Source organism: Myxine glutinosa, chromosome 5 (assembly GCF_964187855.1).
Source record: "Myxine glutinosa chromosome 5, kmMyxGlut1.1, whole genome shotgun sequence".
Lineage (NCBI taxonomy): Eukaryota > Metazoa > Chordata > Myxini > Myxiniformes > Myxinidae > Myxine > Myxine glutinosa.
In genome coordinates, this window is record NC_136265.1 from 33,660,985 (window position 1) to 33,683,141 (window position 22,157).

The 22,157-nt window shown below is 45.5% G+C and overlaps 1 protein-coding gene across 1 annotated transcript in view; it reads left to right on the forward strand.

Moving 5' to 3' along the window:
• LOC144892241 (uncharacterized) overlaps nucleotides 1-14,939 on the forward strand; it is a 15,435-nt gene extending 496 nt beyond the window's left edge. Inside the window, exon 2 of the mRNA XM_078777843.1 lies at nucleotides 11,698-14,939. Coding sequence (XP_078633969.1) covers nucleotides 11,698-12,806 — 1,109 coding nt within the window. The 3' untranslated portion in view covers nucleotides 12,807-14,939. The remainder of the gene's footprint in view (nucleotides 1-11,697) is intronic.
• Nucleotides 14,940-22,157: the final 7,218 nt, after the last annotated feature.

The window sequence follows — 22,157 nt, forward strand, 5'->3', positions numbered from 1 at the left end:
ATAAATGTATTCTACTGGGTCCTACTAATCGGAAAAATGATGTTGCCATTTTTTCTGTTGACCTTTAGTGACCTTGACTCAAGGTCAAAGTTCAAACGTCATTACAGTGACCATACTTCATCCAAAGTATATCGACCTTGGTACCAAAATGTGGCAAATTTCACAAGGAACATTGGTTATGACATTTGTTGTGTTATTTGCCCTCTCGGATGTTTGCAATATGCAAATGTTTGCTTTGGATGAAGTATGGTCACTGTAATGACGTTTGAACTTTGACCTTGAGTCAAGGCCACTAAAGGTCAACAGAAAAAATGGCAACATCATTTTTCCGATTAGCAGGACCCAGTAGAATACATTTATAGTGGTTGCCCAAAATTAACATGAACTGCACACGAACTTGAAATTGAGTACATAGACCCCCCCCCCCCCCCCTTAACTCCCTCTCCCCCTCCCCACGAGGAGGTTATATTTTCACGCTTTCTGTCTGTCTCTGTCTGAGCACGATATCTCAAAAGGTTGTTCACGGATGTGCACGAAACATGGTGGACAGGTTCAGTGTCTGCCAAGGACGAATTCATTCGATTTTGGTGAAGATCCGAATCTGGATCCACATACGATAATTTATTTTTTATTTTTTACTGATTCTTCACCATTGAGAGATTGGGCCAAAAACGACATATCACATGACATTGTGGTGCTGTGCACACACGACTCGATTGCCAAAAAGGTAGGCCACAATGCGTGGATACAAACGAAAGCACTTTATTACAAGCTCGCTCATCAGCACTGGGCTCGAGTCCGCATATATATCCCGAGGCCACGCCTTGCCCCCGGGCGTGGCCGAAAGGCGGGGCATGTATCTCAGTTCCACGCCCGGACGCTCGCGCCACCCACTGGTGCGCGGAATTATTGATCATTGTGCCCGCCACACGCGCCCCCCCAGAATTCCCGCGCACCTGAAGGGTGAGCTTGCGGGGAAGCTGGATGACCCGGCCGAAACGCCCTCTGGCGATGCGTGCAGGGCTGGGGGGTGCCGGCGGTCTGACCGCCGGGGGGCAGCCTCGACGCGGAGGCAGAGCTGCTTGCGGGGGGTGGTCCAGATCGAGGTGGGCCAGCTTGAGGCGGTCCACGGAGATACGATCCGGGGCACCGCCGATTGCCACGGTAAAATGTTTGTCCCCGGTATCCAGCACACGGAAGGGCCTGTCGTATGGGAGCCGCAGCGGTGCCCGGTGGGTGTCGTGCCGGACGAAAACGTACTCCGCCGTGCGAAGCTCCGGGGCGACGTGGGAGGAGGGGCAACCGTGGTGTGCCGTCGGCACCGGGGCGAACCTCCTGGCGGTCTCCTGCAGGGTGGAGCGCTGTTGCGCCGCGGACCAAGGAGCCGTGGAGTCGGGGATAAATTCGCCCGGCACCCGCAGCGGTTGTCCGAAGACCAGCTCCACCGAGGACGCGCGCAGTTCGTCCTTGGGCGCCGTCCTGAGGCCTAGCAGGACCCAGGGGAGCCTGTCGGCCCCGATGCCGTCGCGGAGGCTGGCCCGGAGCGTGGCCTTCATGAAGCGATGAAAGCGCTCGCATGGGCCGTTGGCCTGGGGGTGGTAGGCCGTGGTGCGGTGCAGTTTGACGCTGAGCCCTTGCGCCACCGCTCCCCAGAGCTCCGAGGTGAACTGGGGGCCGCGGTCGGACGAGATGTCCGAGGGGGCACCAAACCGGGCAACCCACGTGGCGATGAAGGCTTGCGCGACGTCAGCCGCAGCCGTCGCCACCAATGGCACGGCCTCCGGCCACCGGGTGGTGCAGTCCACCATGGTGAGGAGGTGGGTGAACCCCCGCAAGGGGGGCAGAGGTCCCACTAAGTCGACGTGGACGTGGTCGAACCGACGCTCAGGCACCGTAAACGGGGCCAATGGGGCCTGGGTGTGTCGGTGGACCTTTGCGCGCTGGCACGCAAGGCACGTCCTGGCCCAGTCGCGGACGTTCTTTCTGAGGCCATGCCAGACGAACTTAGCCAGGCCGAGCTTCTGGGAGGCCTTCGTGCCCGGGTGGGACAGGCCGTGGATGGCGTCGAAAACCGGGCACTGCCAGCCAGCGGGCACGATAGGGCGAGGTCGGCCGAGGGAGACATTGCACAAGAGGACCGTGCCCGCGACGTCGAACGGCACCTCGGTGACGCGGAGGCCCGTGACAGCGGTCCGCAAGGCCTGGACGTCGGGGTCGGCGGTCTGGTCCTCTGCCATCCGGGCATAGTCGATCCCGAGGTGGACCGCGTGTGCGACGGACCGGGAAAGGCAATCCGTGATGGAGGTCCGTCGTGTACTCGGACACGGCAGAGAGATGACGTTGCTGCCGGGCCGACCATGGCTCGGCGACCTTGGCCATCGCGAACACAAGGGGCTTGTGATCGACGAAAGCCCGTGAACGGGCGGCCCTCGAGCAGATGGCGGAAGTGACGGACCGCCAGGTGGAGCCCGAGCAGCTCGCGGTCGAAGGTGCTGTAGCGGCGTTCGTGCGGGCGAAGCTGCCGGCTCAAAAACGCCAACGGCTGCCAAGCACCACGCACCCACTGCTCGTGCACAGCGCCCACCGCGTAGTCCGACGCGTCGGTGGTGGGGGCGATTGGTGCATCGGGCGCCGGGTGCGCCAGCATGGTGGCGTTGGCCAAGGCCAGCTTTGCGCCCGCAAAGCCCACGGCCATCGGCTCCGTCCAGGCGATGTCACCTTTGCCCGGCTTCCCCCGGAGGACCTCGTGCAGGGGGCGCAGGAGCTGGGCGACGCGGGGCGCGAAGCGGTGGTAAAAATTCACCATGCCCAGGAATTCCTGGAGCCCCTTGATCGTGCGGGGGCGCGGGAAACTCCTGACGGCCTCCACCTTGGCCGGTAAAGGGATGGCCCCGTGCCTGGTAATGCGGTGCCACAAGAAGTCGATGGCGGTGACGCCGAGACGGCACTTCGCGGGGTTGATGATCAGGCCATGCTGGCCCAGGCGTTCAAAGAGCGTGCGGAGGTGGAGCAGGTGCTCCTCCCGGGGCGCGTTCGCGACTAGGATGTCGTCCAGGTAGACGTAGATGAAAGGTAAGTCGCGCAAGACGCTGTCCATGAGCCGCTGGAACGCCTGGGCCGCATTCTTCAACCCAAAAGGCATCCGCAGGAACTCAAAGAGGCCGAAAGGGGTGATGACGGCCGTCTTTGGGACACCGTCCGGTTGTACGGGGACCTGGTGGTAGCCCCGGATGAGGTCCACCTTGGAGAAAATGGTCGTGTTTCCCAACCCGGCGGAAAAGTCTTGAATATGCGGGACCGGGTAGCGTTCGGGGGTGGTGGCATCGTTGAGCCGGCGGTAGTCACCGCACGGCCGCCATCCGCCGCCGGGCTTGGGCACTATGTGCACAGGAGAGGCCCATGCGCTGTTGTAGCGCCGTACGATGCCCAGCCGCTCCAGCGTGGCGAACTCCGCTTTCGCCACAGCGAGCTTCGTGGGGTCGAGGTGGCACACCCGGGCATAGACCGGTGGGCCGACGGTGGGGATATGGTGCTCCACCTCGTGTTTGACGGCCACCGCTGAAAAGGTGGACCGCGTGAGTGCCGGGAAACTGGCGAGGAGGCGGGTAAACTCGTCCGCTGCCGGAAGCGTACAGACTAACCTCGCCGGGACCACTCAGCAAGCCGCTTGGTGAGCCGCTCAGCGAACAAGCGAGCGAGCTGAAGGTTTTGGCCTGGACGAGACGTCGACGCTGAACGTCCACCAACAGCCCATGCGCACAAAGGAAGTCCGCACCGAGCAGGGCCATTGGCACGCTGGCGGTGACTAACGACCATTGGAAGCGCTGCCCTCCGAACCGCAGTGAGAGGCAACGCTTCCCGAATGTGCGGATGGGTGTTCTGTTGGCGGCAAGCAAAGCGGGGCCCCGACCCACGGCTTGCTTGTCGGACGCGGAGGCAGGGAGGACGCTTACCTGCGCTCCCGTGTCGCACAGAAAACGACGACCAGACGAGGTGTCCGTGATGAACAGGAGGCTGCCGGAATGGCCAACGCTCATGGCCGCAAGTGAGCGCCGGCCCGGTCGTTTCCCGACCCGTCAAAAGAACACGTTGGGCGGCATGTTCTAGCCTTGCGGCCGAACCTGGCGTGATAGTAGCACCAGGTTTGCGGCGGTGGCGGCCGCGTCAGCCGTGCCGGCGGCGGTGGTGGTGGCGGCGGCGGTAGTGGGCGGGGCGTAGCAGCGGCCACGAGGGAAGCCGGGGGCGCTGTAGCCTCCGCACCGGGATCCACTACGGCAGCACCGTAAACCGACCGCGTGTCGCAGGCCGCGAAAAATTTGTCGGCTTCTCCGGCCAAGGCGCGGGGTTCTGTTGTTTTTGAACCGGCCAGCGTGAGGCGCACCTGTACAGGTAGCTGGCGGAGGAAAAGTGCTCGGAAGAGGAAATCCGGGCGCTGGTCTCCGAGAAGGGACAGCATAGAATCCATCCGAACGGACGGTTGTGTGTCGCCGAGGGCAGGAAGGTCCAGGAGGCGGTCGGCGCGTTCGACCTCCGTGAGCCCGAACGTCGCGAGGAGACGTTTGAGCGCCGCGTACTTGTGGTCGCCCGGCAGGCGCCGAAGAATGGACACGACGCAGGCGGCAGTGCCGGGCCCGAGGGCGGCGACCACGTGGTAGTACATGGTCTCGTCCGCCGTGATGCCCCGGAGTTGGAATTGAGCTTCGGCCTGCACAAACCAAACGTCGGCTTGAGCTTCCCAGAACTCCGGGAGTTTGATGGTGACGGCGTTGATAGCCATGGCGCGTTCGGGGGTCAGCGACGGCTGAACCAGTCGGGGTCACCAGTGTGGTGCTGTGCACACACGACTCGATTGCCAAAAATGTAGGCCACAACACGTGGATACAAACGAAAGCACTTTATTACAAGCTCGCTCATCAGCACTGGGCGGGCTCGACCTTGGAGCCCGCATATATATCCCGAGGCCACGCCTTGCCCCCGGGCGTGGCCGATCGGCCGAAAGGCTGGGCATGTATCTCAGTTCCACGCCCGGACGCTCGCGCCACCCACTGGTGCGCGGAATTATTGATCATTGTGCCCGCCACAATATACCAAATAAATTGTTCACAGATTCGGCCAAAAGTTGGTGGACAGGCTCGGTGTCCACCAAGGCTGAATTCGATTTTGGTGAAGATCCCAACCTGTATCTGGATACGTTTTATTTTTAATTTTCGAAGTGGATCTTCACCATTGAGAGATAGGGCTAAAACCGATACATAGCACGATGTTTCAAAAAGTTGTGGACGGCTTCTAACAAAATTTGTTGGATGAGTTTGATAGGTGGCAATGCAAAGCTAATTACATCCGGCACCAAAGGTGGATGGAGGTTCTGTTTTCACCCCCGTTTGTTTGGCAGAGATGTAGTGTATGTGACACGGACGAAATGATTAGATTTTGGTGAAGATCCGGATTCGGATCCGGCTACTAAAATGTTTAAAGCGATTCTTCACCGTTGGGAGATCGTGACAAAAACTATATATAGCAGGATATCTCAAAAAGTTATGGACGGATTTGGAAAAATAAAAAACTTGGTGGACAGGTTGTGTGTTTGACAAGGAAGAATTAGTTCGATTTTGGTGAAGATCCAGATCCGGATCCGGCTAGTAGAATCTCTTAAGTGATTCTTCAACATTGGGAGACAGGGACAAAAACGATATATAGCAGGATATCTCAAAAGGTTATAGACAAATCTGGCCGAAACTTGGTGGAGAAGTTGTGCATGTGACAAGGACTAATCAATTCGATTTTGGTGAAGATCTGTATATGGATTCGGCTGCGAGAATTTCGTATTTTTTTTCAGTGATTCTTCACCATTGAGAGATCGGGCGAAAAGCGATATACTGTACATGATATTTTTAAAAAAAGTTATGGATGAGTTTGGACTAACCTTGGTGGACGAGTTGTTTAGGCCTGCGTTCCGCAACCTTTTTAGCCCAGGACCCAATTTAAAAAACCCTGCATCCAGTCGCGACCCATCGAACTCCCCCCCTCCCCCCTCCATGCCTCCCCCACCTCCCCACAAACCGTCACGGAAATATCGATTGCTTATGACGTTGATATCTTGGTAAGGGTTCGGTTCATCATCTTTGTACAGCAGTACAATTCGTAATTGAACAATAAAGCAAAGTGACGACAATCATAACAAACACTGTCCTTATTTTGTTATTTTGTACGGATCTCCACGACCATGAGAAGAGAGAGAGAGAGAGCGAGAGACCACGCCCCCATTGAGAATGAGCAGCGACTTCGATCACAGACACCGCCCACTTGATATTATTGTCAGCCAATCAGGCGTAAACTCCCTGCCTGTTAAAAGCTTCGGAAGAGATGAATCCACCCCTACGATGAATCCGGATGAAGTTTAATGAAGAAGAAGAAGATGATGAAGATGAAGAAGATGAAGATGAAGATGAATCTCACAACATTCATTGGTGGTGTATCTTTTGTGAAATACAGACTTGGCATTTAATATGGAATATTTTTTTTTTTCTTGACTTGGGTTTACTTTCTTAACTCAGTATATCAATCTGGTGAGTTTCTTTTACACTTTCGTGATTTATCTATCTATAATTCCAGTAATCTCTGTCTGTACGTTTGTCTGTGACCGCTGTTTCTCGACAACCACGGGTCCGATATACTTTAAACTTGCCAGGTATATTGCTGGGGACCCGAGGATGTGCCTTTTCAAGTTTTCATATTAATCGGACAATTACTTACCGAGCTATGTCCAAAAAACGATTCAACCAATCAGAGAGCAGCGAACTATCGCGTGTGCCGAACGTGGCGGGCACACTCTGCCTCGGATGGCACATTTGAGAGCGTATTCATTTATTTCACGTTTGCAAACTATGTTGGCGTTAAACTATGTTTTACAACTAATAAAAACGAATTTGCGATTCATTCGCTTTCCTGCGCGTTTGTGCACGCGATGGCGATTTCTTTACCAAACTCCGGAAGCCGTTCGCTTTGGACCAAACCATTGCATGTAAATAGAGGGGGGGGATTGTCACCACTCGCAAGCCGTTCGCTTTGGACCAAACCATTTCATGTAAATAGAGGGGGGGGGATATAATTTTAGATATAGATATAGTACGGGCATGCCCTAGTTTGTTAAAAGAACCATGTCACTGATTGTCTGTCGCAGCAAGAAGTCAACAACAGGATTATATCACAGGTGGCGTGGCAAAATGTACGGACAGGTGCATTTGACGATTGGCTTGACAGTCGGGTATACAAGGGTTGTTGCGTTCTGTATTAGTGGAAAACAACTGCTGCATGTCTCCAAACGTTATTGCCGCTTCCTCTGGAGATGGTCCATCAACTCGACAATGCTGTTTGTCATGGAGTGGTGGCTTTACGAAATTACGGCATGAAAGAGCGTGCTATTGCTCGGCAGTATGGCATCACTCAAGGTCAGGTGTCAAAGATCCTGAAACGAAATGCTCAGAGGGGTGTCCCTACTCCAATACTGAGGCCAGGACGTCCCCGCAGAACCACAAGGAGGGATGATCGCCAGCTGCACCGGTTAGTCCGCAATGGCCGTACCAAGTCAGCTAATCGGCTTAGGGCTGAGTGGCAGCAACTGACAAATGTGCCTGTATCCAGAAGGCTAGTCAACCAATGACTCGTTCAAGCAGGCTATCGTGCCAGGCGTCCCTTGAGAAAGCCACGCCTGACCAGACAACACCGCCAGGCCGATTGCAGTGGGCCAGAGAGCACCGTCCATGGCAGCCAGGACACTGGAATCACGTGACCTTCAGTGACGAGTCTAGATTTCTGGTCTATCGTCAAGATGGCCGCGTCCGAGTGCACAGACAAGTGCATGAAGCCCACAACGAAGATTGTATAGTGCCAAGAGTCCAAGCTGGAGGTGGTGGGGTGACCGTTTGGGCTGCTTTTCATGCAGGGGGCAAAACTGACATGGTTGTTCTGAATGGAAACCTGAACCAGTTCAAGTACAGGGCCATTCTGGAAGAAACGTTGCTTCCATTTGCTCGTGCAGCCTTTCGAGGAAACTTTGTCTTCCAAGATGACAATGCACGGCCTCATCATGCTCGCATGATCCAACACTTTCTTGCTGACCGTAGTGTAGAGCATATGGAGTGGCCTGCCATCTCCCCGGATATGAATCCGATAGAGAACTTGTGGGCAGAATTAACGCGTCAAATCGACCACTTGGACCAGCAGCCGACCTCTGTGCGTGAATTGCAGCAGGCTATTGTCACTGCATGGCAAGCGATTCCTGTCCAAACCTTGGCAAATCTCGTGAACAGCATGCCCCAACGTGTACGTGCTCTCCTGAATGCTCGTGGGGGTTACACGAAGTACTGAACTGTAATTTTACTGTCTGTAATCCCAGTCGTAATTTAACTTTTGTTTTTGTGAAAATTTTTTTTGCCTAATGTGCAAAATAAAGAGATACTTCTGGAAAAGGTACATAAGTTTAACACAGTACTGTCCATGAATTGAGTTCGATATCAGTTTACATCACTTTCAAGGATCAATTTATTTGTTTCTAAATGTCAAATGTGGTTTTTGTTTCTTTTAAAGGTCACATTAACAAAATCGAGAATAATTTCAACATAATTCCAATGAACTTTTGGTTCTAAGACATCTTGAAAAGTAAGTTCACCCCCACAAAAAAAATATTCCATATTAAATGCCGTCTGTAGAATAAAACTTTAATTATTAAAGTGACATGCCAAGATAAGGTGTTTATACTGTATTTTAATCTTCATCATGAACAGATGATGAACTTAAAATGTAACATGAACTGATAAACAAAACAAGAATAACTTTTACCGAAAAAACCCGATATGCATCTGAACTTATATCCAGGTTCAATGTTCCGTCATCATGAACAACATTAAATAAACAACTTTCACTGATAAACCCAAAAGTGAAACTTACAAGCCTAATTCAAATGTTCCGTTCGTAACATTGTAGATGTGGATTATCCACATCAGTGTGATGGTTGTCTTTGCATATTGGCTACGAGATCATCGATTCGGCTTTGAAGCGGCGACAATGCGATTCTCATGTTGGCGCACAGGGCCACTGTCTCCAGTTTGTTTCGAAACTTGGACTTCAGATATGTCACCGTTGAGAAACCTGCCTCACACATCCACGTCGTCGTGAATGGCATCAGGAACTTTACTGCGAGATGTGCAATCTCTGGGTACTCATGAGACACTGTTAGCCAAAACTTCACTAAAGTGTCCTTCCTGAACAGTGTCTTAAGTGTACCGTCGGACACGATGTCGATCAAGTCCTCTTTCAATCTGTTGGACAAGTTGCAGCACTGCTGAACGTCGACCAAATAAGGGTCTCGGATCCACTTCTTCTACACGCGTGGATCAACAGGAAAGTATTCGTCAAATCGTTTGCGCAGGTTCACCAGATGTTCGACGATGACATCCTTAATGTCCACACGTTCCTCAACACTCTTGCTGAGCAGATCATCCAGGTTTTCAAACATGTCAAATTCATCATTGGTCTGTACTCTTCTCTTCCATAGATCCAGCTTTGACTTGAACGCTGCTATCTTGTCATACGTTACAAACACGGATTTCGCCTGCTTGTTCGTTTTGCCCTGGAACGATATGTTCAGATTGTTCAACAGGTTGAAGATGTCGGCCATGTATGCCAATGTTGCGATGAATTTGTTGTTTTTGTAGTAGACTGCCAGGTCTGACCTAGCCACCTCCAAGAATGCGAGGACCTGGTCGCGAAGTTCATACAATCTTGCCAAAGCATCTCCTCTGGAAAACCAGCGAACAGCTGCAAAATACAGCATCGTGGTGTGTTCTGCATCTTGCTCCTTACACAGCTCTGCAAACAACCTCAAATTTAGGGCGCTCGTCCTGAGATGGTTGATTGTTTTCACTGCAATGTCCATTACTTCGGCAAGTCCAGGTGACATCTTTTTCACCGCTAATGCCTCGCGGTGGAGGAAGCAGTGGGTCCAGCTTTCCTCTGGTGCCACATCTTGGATGAGCTTAATGACACCGCTGCGCCAACCTGTCATCGATGCCGCACCATCGGTACAAACGCCAACACAGTCTTCCCACCTGAGGCTATGCAATGCGACATGTTTGTTGATGACTGCGAATATTTCTGCGGCCGTGGTCTTGGTCTGTCGCTCGTCACATGCCAGAAGATCCTCCATAAAATCATCGCCATGCCGATAACGAACAAAGATGAGGATCAACGCCTTCTGTGCGATGTCCATTGACTCGTCCAACTGGATGGCAAACTTGTTGGCCTCGAGGTTTGCGTACAGCTGGTGCTCGATGTCTTCGCCCATGTCTATTATCCGTCAGCGAATCGTGTCGGCAGAAAGCGGAATGGTGCTTATCTTGGAAGCTGCCGTCTCTCCAAGCACTTCTCTGCACATCGCCTTGGCGCATGGCAGGATGAGTTGCTCTGCAATACAAGATAAATAAAATAACACATGAACATTTTTCACTTTATGATTAATCTTGATTTTGTTCCAAATCCAAGGCATTATAAAAATTCAATATGTACGATGTGATTGCCGTACGTACTTTTTAAAAATAGGCAAAGTTTAAGAATGGCTGTATTGTAACAAACAATAAAACTTACGAAGTTGTGATATACCAACGTATACATGGCACGAGTAATAGTAATCAAGAACCCGACACATCAATATTCTAAAGACGAAATGAAAAACTAAATTTAACTATACTTACAGCACCATGTATTACTTCATGAACCTACAAACCACCAATGCAGTGAAATACTTTTACGAAAAAAACCAAAAAACTTACCCGCAATAGTGTATGGTTTCTTTTCTTTGGCTATCTTCTCCGCCACCAGGTAGCTGGCTTTGGTCTGTCCCTTCGACGGAAAAACAGCCGAACTCATTACTGACTTGCTGTTCATCTCGCGTTCTTTCCGGAGAAAAAACTCCCGCGACTTGTTGACATGATCTCCATGTTTCTTCTCGAGGTGCCGTTTCAGCTTTTGGGGCCTGAGGGACTCGTTGGCCAACACGTCAAGGCATATCACACACTGTGGTCGATGAACATTGTGCTTATCGATATTCAAGGTGAACCCATAGTTCAGGAACACAGGCTGATACTTTCTAGCCATGGCGAGTACCTTACGCTCACAGCTCAATCTTTTGAATGAAGAGCAATGGACATTCGCGTGTCGGAAACTAAACGTATGATCTGACTGACCGGATGCACTCGCGGTACATCGGTACAGCGCGGTAGAAGAGTCCACACTATAAAGTTTGTGTCGGCGTTCGTTTGATCTATTCTGTTCAGTCGGGAGAAGTAAATCGTCGATAAAGTTTTTTTCCCGCGATTTCTGAAACGATTGTGCAACCCATTGAAAATCCTTCGCGACCCAAACATTGGGTCGCAACCCATAGGTTGCGGAACGTCAGTTTAGGTGACAAGAACAAGCTGATTAGATTTTGTTTCAGGTCTGAATTCAGATCCGGCCGATCAGTGGGAAACAAAACATAAACTGCTCAGCTTGACGGAGGCTTATACTCTCTACTGAGTGCCCTTCCAGTTTCCTTCCTTTTTCATATTTCTCTCTTTATTATTTTTTATTTATGTTTCTTTGTCTTTTTCTTTCTCTTTTAAATATATATTTTAATCTTTCTCTCGGTCTCTCCCACCCCAGACTCAGCTGAAACGACTTGTGTGGAATTGGAGCAGAGTGAAAAGGAAAGGAGGGATGCTACAACAAAGATGCGTCTTATGTGTTCAAAATTGGCAGACCCCAACGTAGTACCAGCGAGGGCTACTCGTCCTCTTCCAGTCCAATGCCTCATCTGCAGGACGGAAAAGGACATACCAAAGAGACACAACAAGACAAGAAAAAGAGAGAGACTGATACAGTGTGAAGCAGAAACAGCAGGCAAGCTGCTTTGTGCCGCTGAAACTCGCAAAGATGAAGCAATTCTGCAACGCATCTGTGGAAAAGATCTGGTGGCATTGGAAGCAAGGTTTCACCTTAGCTGCTACCAGCACTACAGAAAGTTTCTTACCAGGAAGCACTCTGAAAAATCACCAGAAGACTACCTGTACCAGGCTGGGTTCCAACACTTCTGTAACCTCGTATTAGAGGAGAGGGTGTTACAAAATCGTGAAGTCTTAAGGTTAACAAAATTGTACACACTGTTTAATAAATGTGTTCAAGAGAAGGAAGGTGTAGAGGCTTCCTCTTATAAAACCTCCAGTTTGAAAAGAAGAATTCAAAGGTCCTACCCCAACTTTAAATTTCTAAAATCATCTAGAAACATTGAAAGTGATTTGGTATTTGTTGAAGATCTGTCAACTGATGAGATTGTGGAGGAAATGGGAAGGTACAGTGAAGCCGACATATCATTCGAGATGAGCACAGATGATGCAGAATCTTCGCCACACATCGACACGCAAACTTTCTGGCCAGAAGGCTCCATGGATACAGCAGCTGAAGCTCTACGCAGACAGAATGTACCACATGAGTTCCGACCATTGTATCATGCTGCCCAAGTACTCAGGCGTACTATTCGTGAGACGTCCGATTCAGTTCCTCGACGATCATGGCCAACAACAGCCAAATATATGACGGTAGATGCAGTGAGGAATGTGGTACCAGATGAGCTCTTCAACTTCTTAGCATGGATGACCGGGATTACTAGTGAGGTCCCCATTGATAACCCGCGAGTGAGTGTTAATGAAGCTGGAAGCAAAAAGATCCTGTCAACCTGTCAAGCTATAATGAACCTGGTGCTGAAAGGTGAATGACGTGCGACAACACAATTCTTCTCGACCAGATTCAGCACACTTAATTGGCTTGGTAAAGGAACTTGTTATTCCATTTTGAGTGTTCTGATGCATCACTTTGACATTGATCCTCAATTTTGAGTGTTCTGGAACACGATGCATCACTGGCCCAACTTCAGTTCATAGAAGACGGAACTGCATTCCTCCTTGCATTAAGCTGAATGGACATACTTGTGCGAGGAGACAATGACTTTGGGAAGAAGTCTATCGGGTAAGGCCACTATATGCATATGACGAGTTATATCTGCAGCGAATACATTTCACTGTAAGTGCGTTCATTTTCGGATTTACTTGTGATTTTCATGAGCTGAAACTATTTTGTCTCTCACTTTTCCCGTCCGTCAAATCAGCTTCCCGAAGCTGGTCGGCAGTTGTATACCACTCTTACCTCCTGGGCTTCCAACAGGCGGTGCACCCCATCCCTATCCACAATATTTTTATTTTTTTATTTTTTTACTCCCATTGGCCCGACCTCAGCCAACTTTACTTGTAGGTTTCTGTGAGTTCATACCGTCTGTCAACTTTCTATTCCATGAGCCTCGATATATTATAGAAAATACAAGTTGAAAAAATGAAGCGGTTCAGAAAATAGTACATTTTTCCCCCCCACCCCCTTTTTTAAGGCCATTTTCCTTGCGAGAGTGGGGTTAGCCTTGCGGGCCCCATGACGATCATCATGGTTCCCTTTTTGAGGCAATGTTTTTATGGCCGGGTGGCCTTCCTGACACCAACCCTTTAGTCGCCTCTTACGACACGCAGGGATACGGTGTACCTATTCTAAACCGGGGCACACACCGGCACATTCATCCCAGCAAGCTGGTACTCAATTTGCCGACCTCTGAAGGATAACAGGCTGAGTCTCCCCTGGTGTTAATTCAGCGATCGACCAGCATTACGAACTCAGGATCTTAGGATCCCAAGCCGGCACCATAACCGCGAAGCCAACACCAGGTCAGAAAATAGTACAAATGATGCTTAATTATATTTCTTGTATCTCAATTAAAAGCCTCAGATAGGTTTGTTTGGGTGAAAAAATGACTTTTGTCATGTGACTAAACTGGGTGTGGTTTCCGAATGTTCCACCCACTGGTTGAATATGAAATATGAATGATCGTTTTAAGGCCATTTCTTCCCCGCTAGAGCAGGGGTTGGCCTTGCGGGCCCCATGACAATCATGGTTCCCTGTTTGAGGCAATGTTTTATGGCCGGATGCCCATCCTGACGCCAACCCTTAGTCGCCTCTTACGATGTGCAGGGATACGGTGTACCTATTCTAAGCTGGGGTACACACCGGGATCATTCATCCCAGCAAGCTGGTACTCAATTTGCCGACCTCGGAAGGATGACAGGCTGAGTCAACCCCCCTGGTGTTAATTCAGCGATCGACCGGGATTCGAACCCAGGATCCAAGGATCCCAAGCCGGCACCCTAACCGCTAAGCCAACACCAGACTGGTTGTGGGTTAAAAATCGATGATAGACATCTACAGAATGATGTGAGCAGATCATACCAAAAATGGCCGTGACGGACAATTAACAGTGTGTTTAACACGGCCAAAAATAATTTTCTTAAAATAAGAAAAGTTTTCTTGAAACAAAAAAAAAAAATTTTTTTTTAATGAAAACATTTTCTTTCTTAGAGAATTATTTTTGGCAATGAATGTGATGCTGTATATTATTTGGAAGAATTCCTTAGTGGTTTGTATTTTTGTGATCTTTGCTGCAGTGCATGTCTGTCTGTTTGTCTGTGCAGGCCATAATTTTTTTTTACCATTTCAGCTTTTGTCATAAATTTTTCAACAAACCTTTATAATGAGAACCCTGAGAATAATAATTAATAATTGGGTCAAAATGTGAAAGGGCAAAGTCATCATGACTAGAAATAGCCCTGATTAGCCCCTCTGAAGCACATGAAGCACGAGATGCCCGCTTTGTTAAAATCGCTTCAGTGTTTCTTTATTTATTTACCGTTGAGCTTCAGTGTGTTTGTCCAGGCCATAAAATATTTATCAATCGAGCTTTTGTCATAAAATGTTCAACAAACCTTTATTATGAGAATATGGAGAACATAAATGAATAAAATGTACAATTTTTTTTTCAGTGTCCTTTTTATTAGGTTTAGTTTGAGTACAAAGCAGATGCAGATGGGCTTTTCATTTTGAGATTCTTTCTAGTTTGGAATTTTTATCCTTGCGTTTGTACTTTTTATTTGCATTCCGTTTTGTCGTTTACCTCACCCTCATGTATTTATGATTTAATTTACAGCTTACCATGTAATTACTGGAAAAGGAGGTATTGATATACCGCTCACAAATAGCAGCCTGGTTCGTCTCCATTGCTTATTTGTCCATTTCAGTCTGAATATTGCTGTGTTTCTGAGCCTTGACTTGATAAGTAGATAAACAAAAAATAAAGAACCCTTCATGAACTTTAACTTAAAAAAGTCAATAATATCATTGAAAGTGCAAATTCCTAAATTTTGGCAATTTGTCAGATTGAAAAAGAGATCAATTTGAAGGATCCCTTCAATTTATTGAGCGGCTGATTCAATGACCATCCAGATAATCAGCTGGGCCGATGGGGCCCGAGGACCCAAAAGATCATGAGGATCCAAAAGTCCATGAGGATCCAAAACACCAAAAAGTCCCCGAGGACCCAAAAGACACATACGACCCAAAAGTCCCTGAGGACCCTAAAGATCCAAATTACCCAAAAGTCCCCAAGGACCCAAATGTCCCAGATGACCCAAAAGTCCCTGAGGACCCAAAAGACCCCCGAGTCCAGCAGGCAGGTATGCTACAAGGCAGTGACGACAAATGAAAATTTGGTCCAATGAACCAACGGGCCACCGAGTCAATTAAACAAATTTCGGCATTGCAAGATAATGAAAATAATCTTGATTAAATGGACAAAACGTTCTTAATGCACAAGTAAAGGAAATGGTTTTCATTGTGAGCAAAGAAATCTTCTTTTACTCAACAGCAATGCCGACATTAATGATATTCTCTTAAACATTTTGAAGACTAATTTGCAAAATTTCCCAATTTACATTTCTCCAGTATGGTTTGAGAGATAAATTGATTCGTATAGAAATACAACACTTTGCAAAATAGAATACAAAATAAATAGCCCTGTGGGGGAGTGGCGGCTATTTCGCCAGGCTTTCTGAGAAGATTTCAAAGTAAATTACCTGAATTTGAGGTGACCCCCCCCCCTTCAGCATCTTATAGGGGGCAGATCCGGATGGGGAGCACAATCCCATGAGATCTTAATGTTCTGATGTATCGTACCAAATTTGATCCATATCGATCATGTAGTTTGAGAGGAAAATATGTTTGAGTGGATATAGGGGATTCGAGGAGGGAGCCCGTGGCTCCTTGAGGTTAGGGCATTGGTCACGATGCCACATGGCCAGTTTGGTGTGGATCCGGTTGTCGGTTTCTGAGAAGATTTTTGAACGGAATTTTTTTGAATTTTTGAGAAATTCTCCAAAGTAACCGAACTACTTATGAAGGGACCCGGTGAAAAATGCAATTAGTAACTACAATGACACTTGTAGTCATAACATAGAGCGCATCATCTCGCCGTGCACTATTATACCCGTATCACACATGCACCCCATGTATTATGTTGCATACATTGTTATTATCCACACCGTTATTGATTAATTATTGGGATATTTTGAGCGGTTGATTGTTTTTTTTTTTGTTATTTTATGATGATTTTTTTTTGTTGAGCAGTTTCGGAGATGTCCAAATTTTTGCCTTTAATCCAATATGGCTGCCATACCATGTGACCTATGACATCAGATTTATCAATAAAATATTTTTCATTGGGAGTCCCTTCTATGTTTCAAGTTTTGCAGCGATCGGCCGATCTATCGGACAAAATATGTAGACTTGGACACACACACACACACACACACACACACACACACACACACACACACACACACACACACACACACACACACACGAAGGTGGATACATTGAGACCTGGGAGGTCTCATTCCACCTTCTGAAACACGCATTTGGAGATAACAACCAACCACCCACACACAAACAGACAGGAGCTGAACTTATAAAATGGTTCATGATGTCTGGATGTCCGTCCGTCCGTCCGTCCGTTAACTTTTTGCTATTTTTGCTACTCTTCCCTTGTCATCTGGCTGATTGTTCTGAAACTTGACACATGAATACAAGACACTAGCCTGCGGCAGAAGTTGGGCTTCGATTTTTCGATTTGGGATCATGGGGGCTCCGGGAGATCATGTCCTGGGGGGAGGGGGGGAAGTTCCCCCCAAACCAGCAGAGGTCAGAACTACAACCTCAAAAGATTATCGTCATCGCTCTTGGGGCTATTTTATTATACACTAGCAGAAGTACCCAGCGTTGCCGTGTATTGATTTCTGTGCATCACAAAATAGTTGTATTATATCTTCAATGTTATAATCATTTAGTTTGTTTTGAAGTTTAAATAAACCGATTATATCTTCTTTTTGAAGACCCGCATTAAAACCTTGTGATAGTCGTTGACACTCGGTTTGAAAACTTGACTTTGTGAAAATTATTAAATTATCATCATCTAAAAAGTTGGGGGTAAGGAGCATCTTTAAAAGCAAACAGGTTTTTCCACATGTGCTTGAACCAACTATTGGACATCTTCATGAATTTGGAAGATTTTTATGGTTGTTAAATTTTATCTTGTTTTCCCAAATGGGTACAAAATCATTCATTTATATATTTGGAAAACAAGTCATCTAATTTTTTCTGAACTTTTTTCGAAACTCTATATTTTATCCTGAGTTCAGGTTTAATTTCAAGATAATTCAATTATTTTATTTATATAATATCTTGTATTGATATTTCCCTGAAAATGACAATCGTGAATAGCAAATAACATTAAACCCCGAAACAGTTCCTCAATACAAATAGTCTCTTCCCTTGTAAGAAATGGTGTATTATCATCATCACACTTAACATTCATTTATCTTATTAATCTTCTTCAGTAATTCATTTTTGGTGTAATTTTAAAATAGTTATATTTATTTTTATATTTTTTATCATCATTAATTAAAAGATAATCACAGAATAAACATTGTTTATGGGCTTTTGACTCTGTATTTAATCCTCTTCTTTCACAAGCCGGACAATCCTCTAATTTATCATATGGAGAATCAGAGAATTAAAGAGGCTCAATATCTGGTATGTCACTTGGATTTATCATATTTATAAAGTAAAAGATTACTTAAACTAAAAAATCATCAGTATCTTTAGCATATAGTAGTAGTAGTAGTAGTAGTAGTAGTATAAGTAGTAGTAGTAGTAGTAGTAGTAGTAGTAGTAGTAGTAGTAGTAGTAGTAGTAGTAGTATCATCATCATCTTCATCAGTATCTTCATCTTCATCATCTATAAAACTACTTTCATAGCTATCATTAGAACACAAACTCTCACTATCATAATTGTCTTCTGTTCCAATAGAGATACTATCATCACTGTCATAATCCCCAAAGTCTTCACTTGAATAATGACTCATATTTAATTAGCAGAAAAAAACATTACCATCTATATCCACATACTTTTTTTCATTAACAGATTCAACGACTATCTATATTATAATAGGCTGCGGTGATTCTGTCTGTCTGTCTGTCTGTCCGGGGGTGTGGCTTACTCCGTTTACAGAGTAGCTCCACCCATTCTTGGAGAGGCTTCATGTAAACAAATATCCACCATTTATTAACTCGAATAGCTTTGAGGCCTGTTTAGTTAGGCCCGTGCTGTCTTTCTCTCTCACACAGGTTTATTTCAACTCTAATTCGATATATCATTTCATTTTTAACAGTCGCTAACATAGTTTTAGACTCGGTTGAAAAACACCGGGAAGAGAATCCCATTAAAGTTTCCGTTTATAGAACGAAATGATTTCTCAAAGGCCTGTAAAATAAAGCCCATTCATTGTCACCCTCACGATTTTATCTCGAATTCACCATCTGATTTAATTTTTTATCGATGGTTTTAGACGCGGTGTCAGAAATAATTGAGAACATTCACGCACACATGGGAAAATGCAGAGATATATTTTTTAAAATCGCGCCACGATGATACACGAAAATACACCGCCTAAAATAACAGACGGGGAAAATGTCGACATATCTTTAAAATTCGCTTTTTCTTTTCCATTAAGATATATTACTTTTACTTTTGATGACAGTCATCACAAAAACGACATATATTTCTTCGTTCTTATTTCATTCAACATTATTATCTGAAGTAAAATATGTTTCAGGAAATTACCAAGAGATATTTCTTCGTTTTTTTTTATTACTTATGTGCGCATACACTTTAAATAGGTTTATTTGAAATCTTTAATTTTCACAATGTAATATACTTGCCATTTGTCATTTGATGATCATGAGACACTTTTTCTTGAGGATCGTGACAATTCATGCGTTGCGTAGAAACTTCCATTTCCAAAATGAATGAGATGGTCGATGAAGAATGCAGACTTGAACAGGATGCAGCACGAAAACGAATGAGACGGGCGAACGAGTCCGTCGACGAACGTCTTTGCAGACTTGAACAGGATGCAGCAAGAAAAAGAACGAGACGGGAGAACGAGACGCTTGACGAACATGAACACAGACTCGCACAGGATGCTGCTGCAACAACGATGAGGAGGGAGAACGAGACAGTCGAGGAACGTGAACAGGGGTTGGAGAGTGAGGAGCTCGAGGTTGTAGAGTGAGGAGCTAGGGGTTGGAGGAGAGTGAGGAGCTAGGGGTTGGAGAGTGAGGAGCTAGGGGTTGGAGAGTGAGGAGCTAGGCGTTGGAGAGCGAGGAGCGAGGGGTTGGAGAGTGAGGAGCTAGGGGTTGGAGAGTAAGAGGCAAGGGGTTGGAGAGTGAGGAGCGAGGGGTTGGAGAGTGATGGCCGATTGGAGAGGAGAGTGAGGAGCAATTGGTGAGGAGGTATTGGAGAGGAGTGTGAGGAGGTATTGGAGGGGAGTGTGAGGAGGTATTGGAGGGGAGTGTGAGGAGGAGTGGGATTGGAGAGGCGTGAGGATGGAGAGAGGAGAGTGTGAGGGGTCACATATTATATGAAATAAATAAATTGTGTTCATTACACCATTTCTGGATCTGATGAATTGCCAGTAACCATTTTGTAAAATTTAACGTGCAGCATCTAAATCAAGATGTCTAAATGTCACACACGTCCATGCCCGTGGAATTCCCACGGGTGACCCCACTAGTATTTCTAATAGTTAAGGTAATTTTAAAATGGTTCCTAACTACTATTGAGCGAAATGACATTTCTCCTGTTTTATTAACATCTTTCATTTCATCAAGATTAACATATTCAGGCTTATTAAAGAACATAGAAATTTCACCGTGTTTCGAGCTAATAGTTTTATCCTCCTTTTCAATAGCTTCAGCAAAAAGAGTTTTATTTTTTGATACTTTAACATCTTTCATTACCTCCTCTAGTTTGTTGAAGATCTCCATAAATAGTGGTGAAACTTTTGTTATAACTACTTTAATTGATGGCTTCCCAAAGACAGAGAATGCTCTTCCTTTAAAAGGGATTGAGTAGCTCATATTATCCTTCATAATAGGTTTAATCCAAAAGGTATTGTAATCATCTTTGTTCAATTTTACATCAGTGAAATATATTTCAGTGTCCTTTTTAAATGAGGAAATCGATTGAAATTTGTATTTTGTGTTTTGGAACATTGTATTTATTCGGTAAAAAAAAGTCTTAAACCTTAAACAGTCTCCTCCAAAATAAAAATTTAAAAATAAGGTTTAAAACCTTAAACAGTCTCCTACAAAGAGACTAACTATTTTTGGAGCTGTGCCAAGAATTGATTTTTTTTAGTTTAAGCAAAGTTTTGTCATATAAATAGAGATGAAAACAACGTTTTGTGACGTTTGTAATCATGAGTACAAATATTACAAAAAACACCTCCAAACCCACAAACACACATTCAATCTTTTTCAGCTGATATCCCCGCTTGAACAAGAAACAAAACATTGTGATGTCTGTTCTAAGGATGTCTTGAAGAAGGGTTTTCCTTGACACCTTCAATCACAAAAACACAAGAAGAATGAAGAGTTAGTTGGATACTCTATTAAAAACTCTGATGGAGCATTTAAGGGACATATTAAGATAAGGGTTTTTGAGTTTGAAACTCCTGGACCAAAATCAATAGCTGAGGCGATTGAGATGGTTAAACCTGATGTTGAAACACTTGTAAAAGATACGTTGACTTAGATGAATACTTTAAAGTTTTATGTGGGAGTAAAAATGGGTATGGTAAAAGATGGTGTTGAAGAAACTCTCTCTATGAGAACAGACCCTCACTTTATCACATCATTCCAAGATTTCTTATCATCAGGTGTTTGTGGTGAACTTGTAAAACAGGAGCAGGATGAAGATAATACATTTGTAGGGAGTGGACATAGTATAAGTAAAATCATTTTCTTAGATATACACATTCTAAAATCAGACCCTCTTAAAGCTTCTTCTTACATTGATTTACCAAGGGTTGTAAAACTTTAAAAAGCGGTTGTTAATATTAAAAACAAAGATAATAAATGTTTCCTATGGTCTGTTCTCACTCACATTCATCCCCCACATTCAAAACCTGAGAGTATCTCATTATAAGAAATATGAGAATACACTAAATGTTAAAGGTTTAAAGTTTCCAATGTCATTAATAGATATTCCTAAATTTGAGAAAATGAATAATCTATCTCTTGATGTATATGGATTAACAGATACAAACAAAGTTCAGATTTTAAAAATTTATAATAACTATAAAGATGAGAAAACACACATTGACCTTCTTTGTTTTAACTCAGAAGAAAATTCACACGATGCTTACATAAAAAATTTATCAAGATTAATCACCTAACAAGTAGTCAATATAAAATGTAAAACATATCTTTGTAAGCGTTGTCTCAACTCCTTTCATACTACAGAAAGATTAAACCAGCATTCAAAATACTGCAGTGATCATAAATCCACCATAATTAATATGCTGGGGGAAGGTTCAAACATATCATTCAAAGATTTCAACAAAACCATAAAACATCCGTTTGTAATACATGCTGACTTTGAAAGTATCCTTGAAAAGAGAGATATTCCTTCTCCAAATCCCCAAAAATCACACACAAATAAATATCAAAAACATACTCCTTGTAGTTTCTGTTATTATATAAAATCATCCGTAGGTGATAAATACAACAAGTTAGAACTTTATAGAGGAAAAGATGCTTCAGAGGAGTTTGTGAGGCGACTGGAAAGGGATTGTATA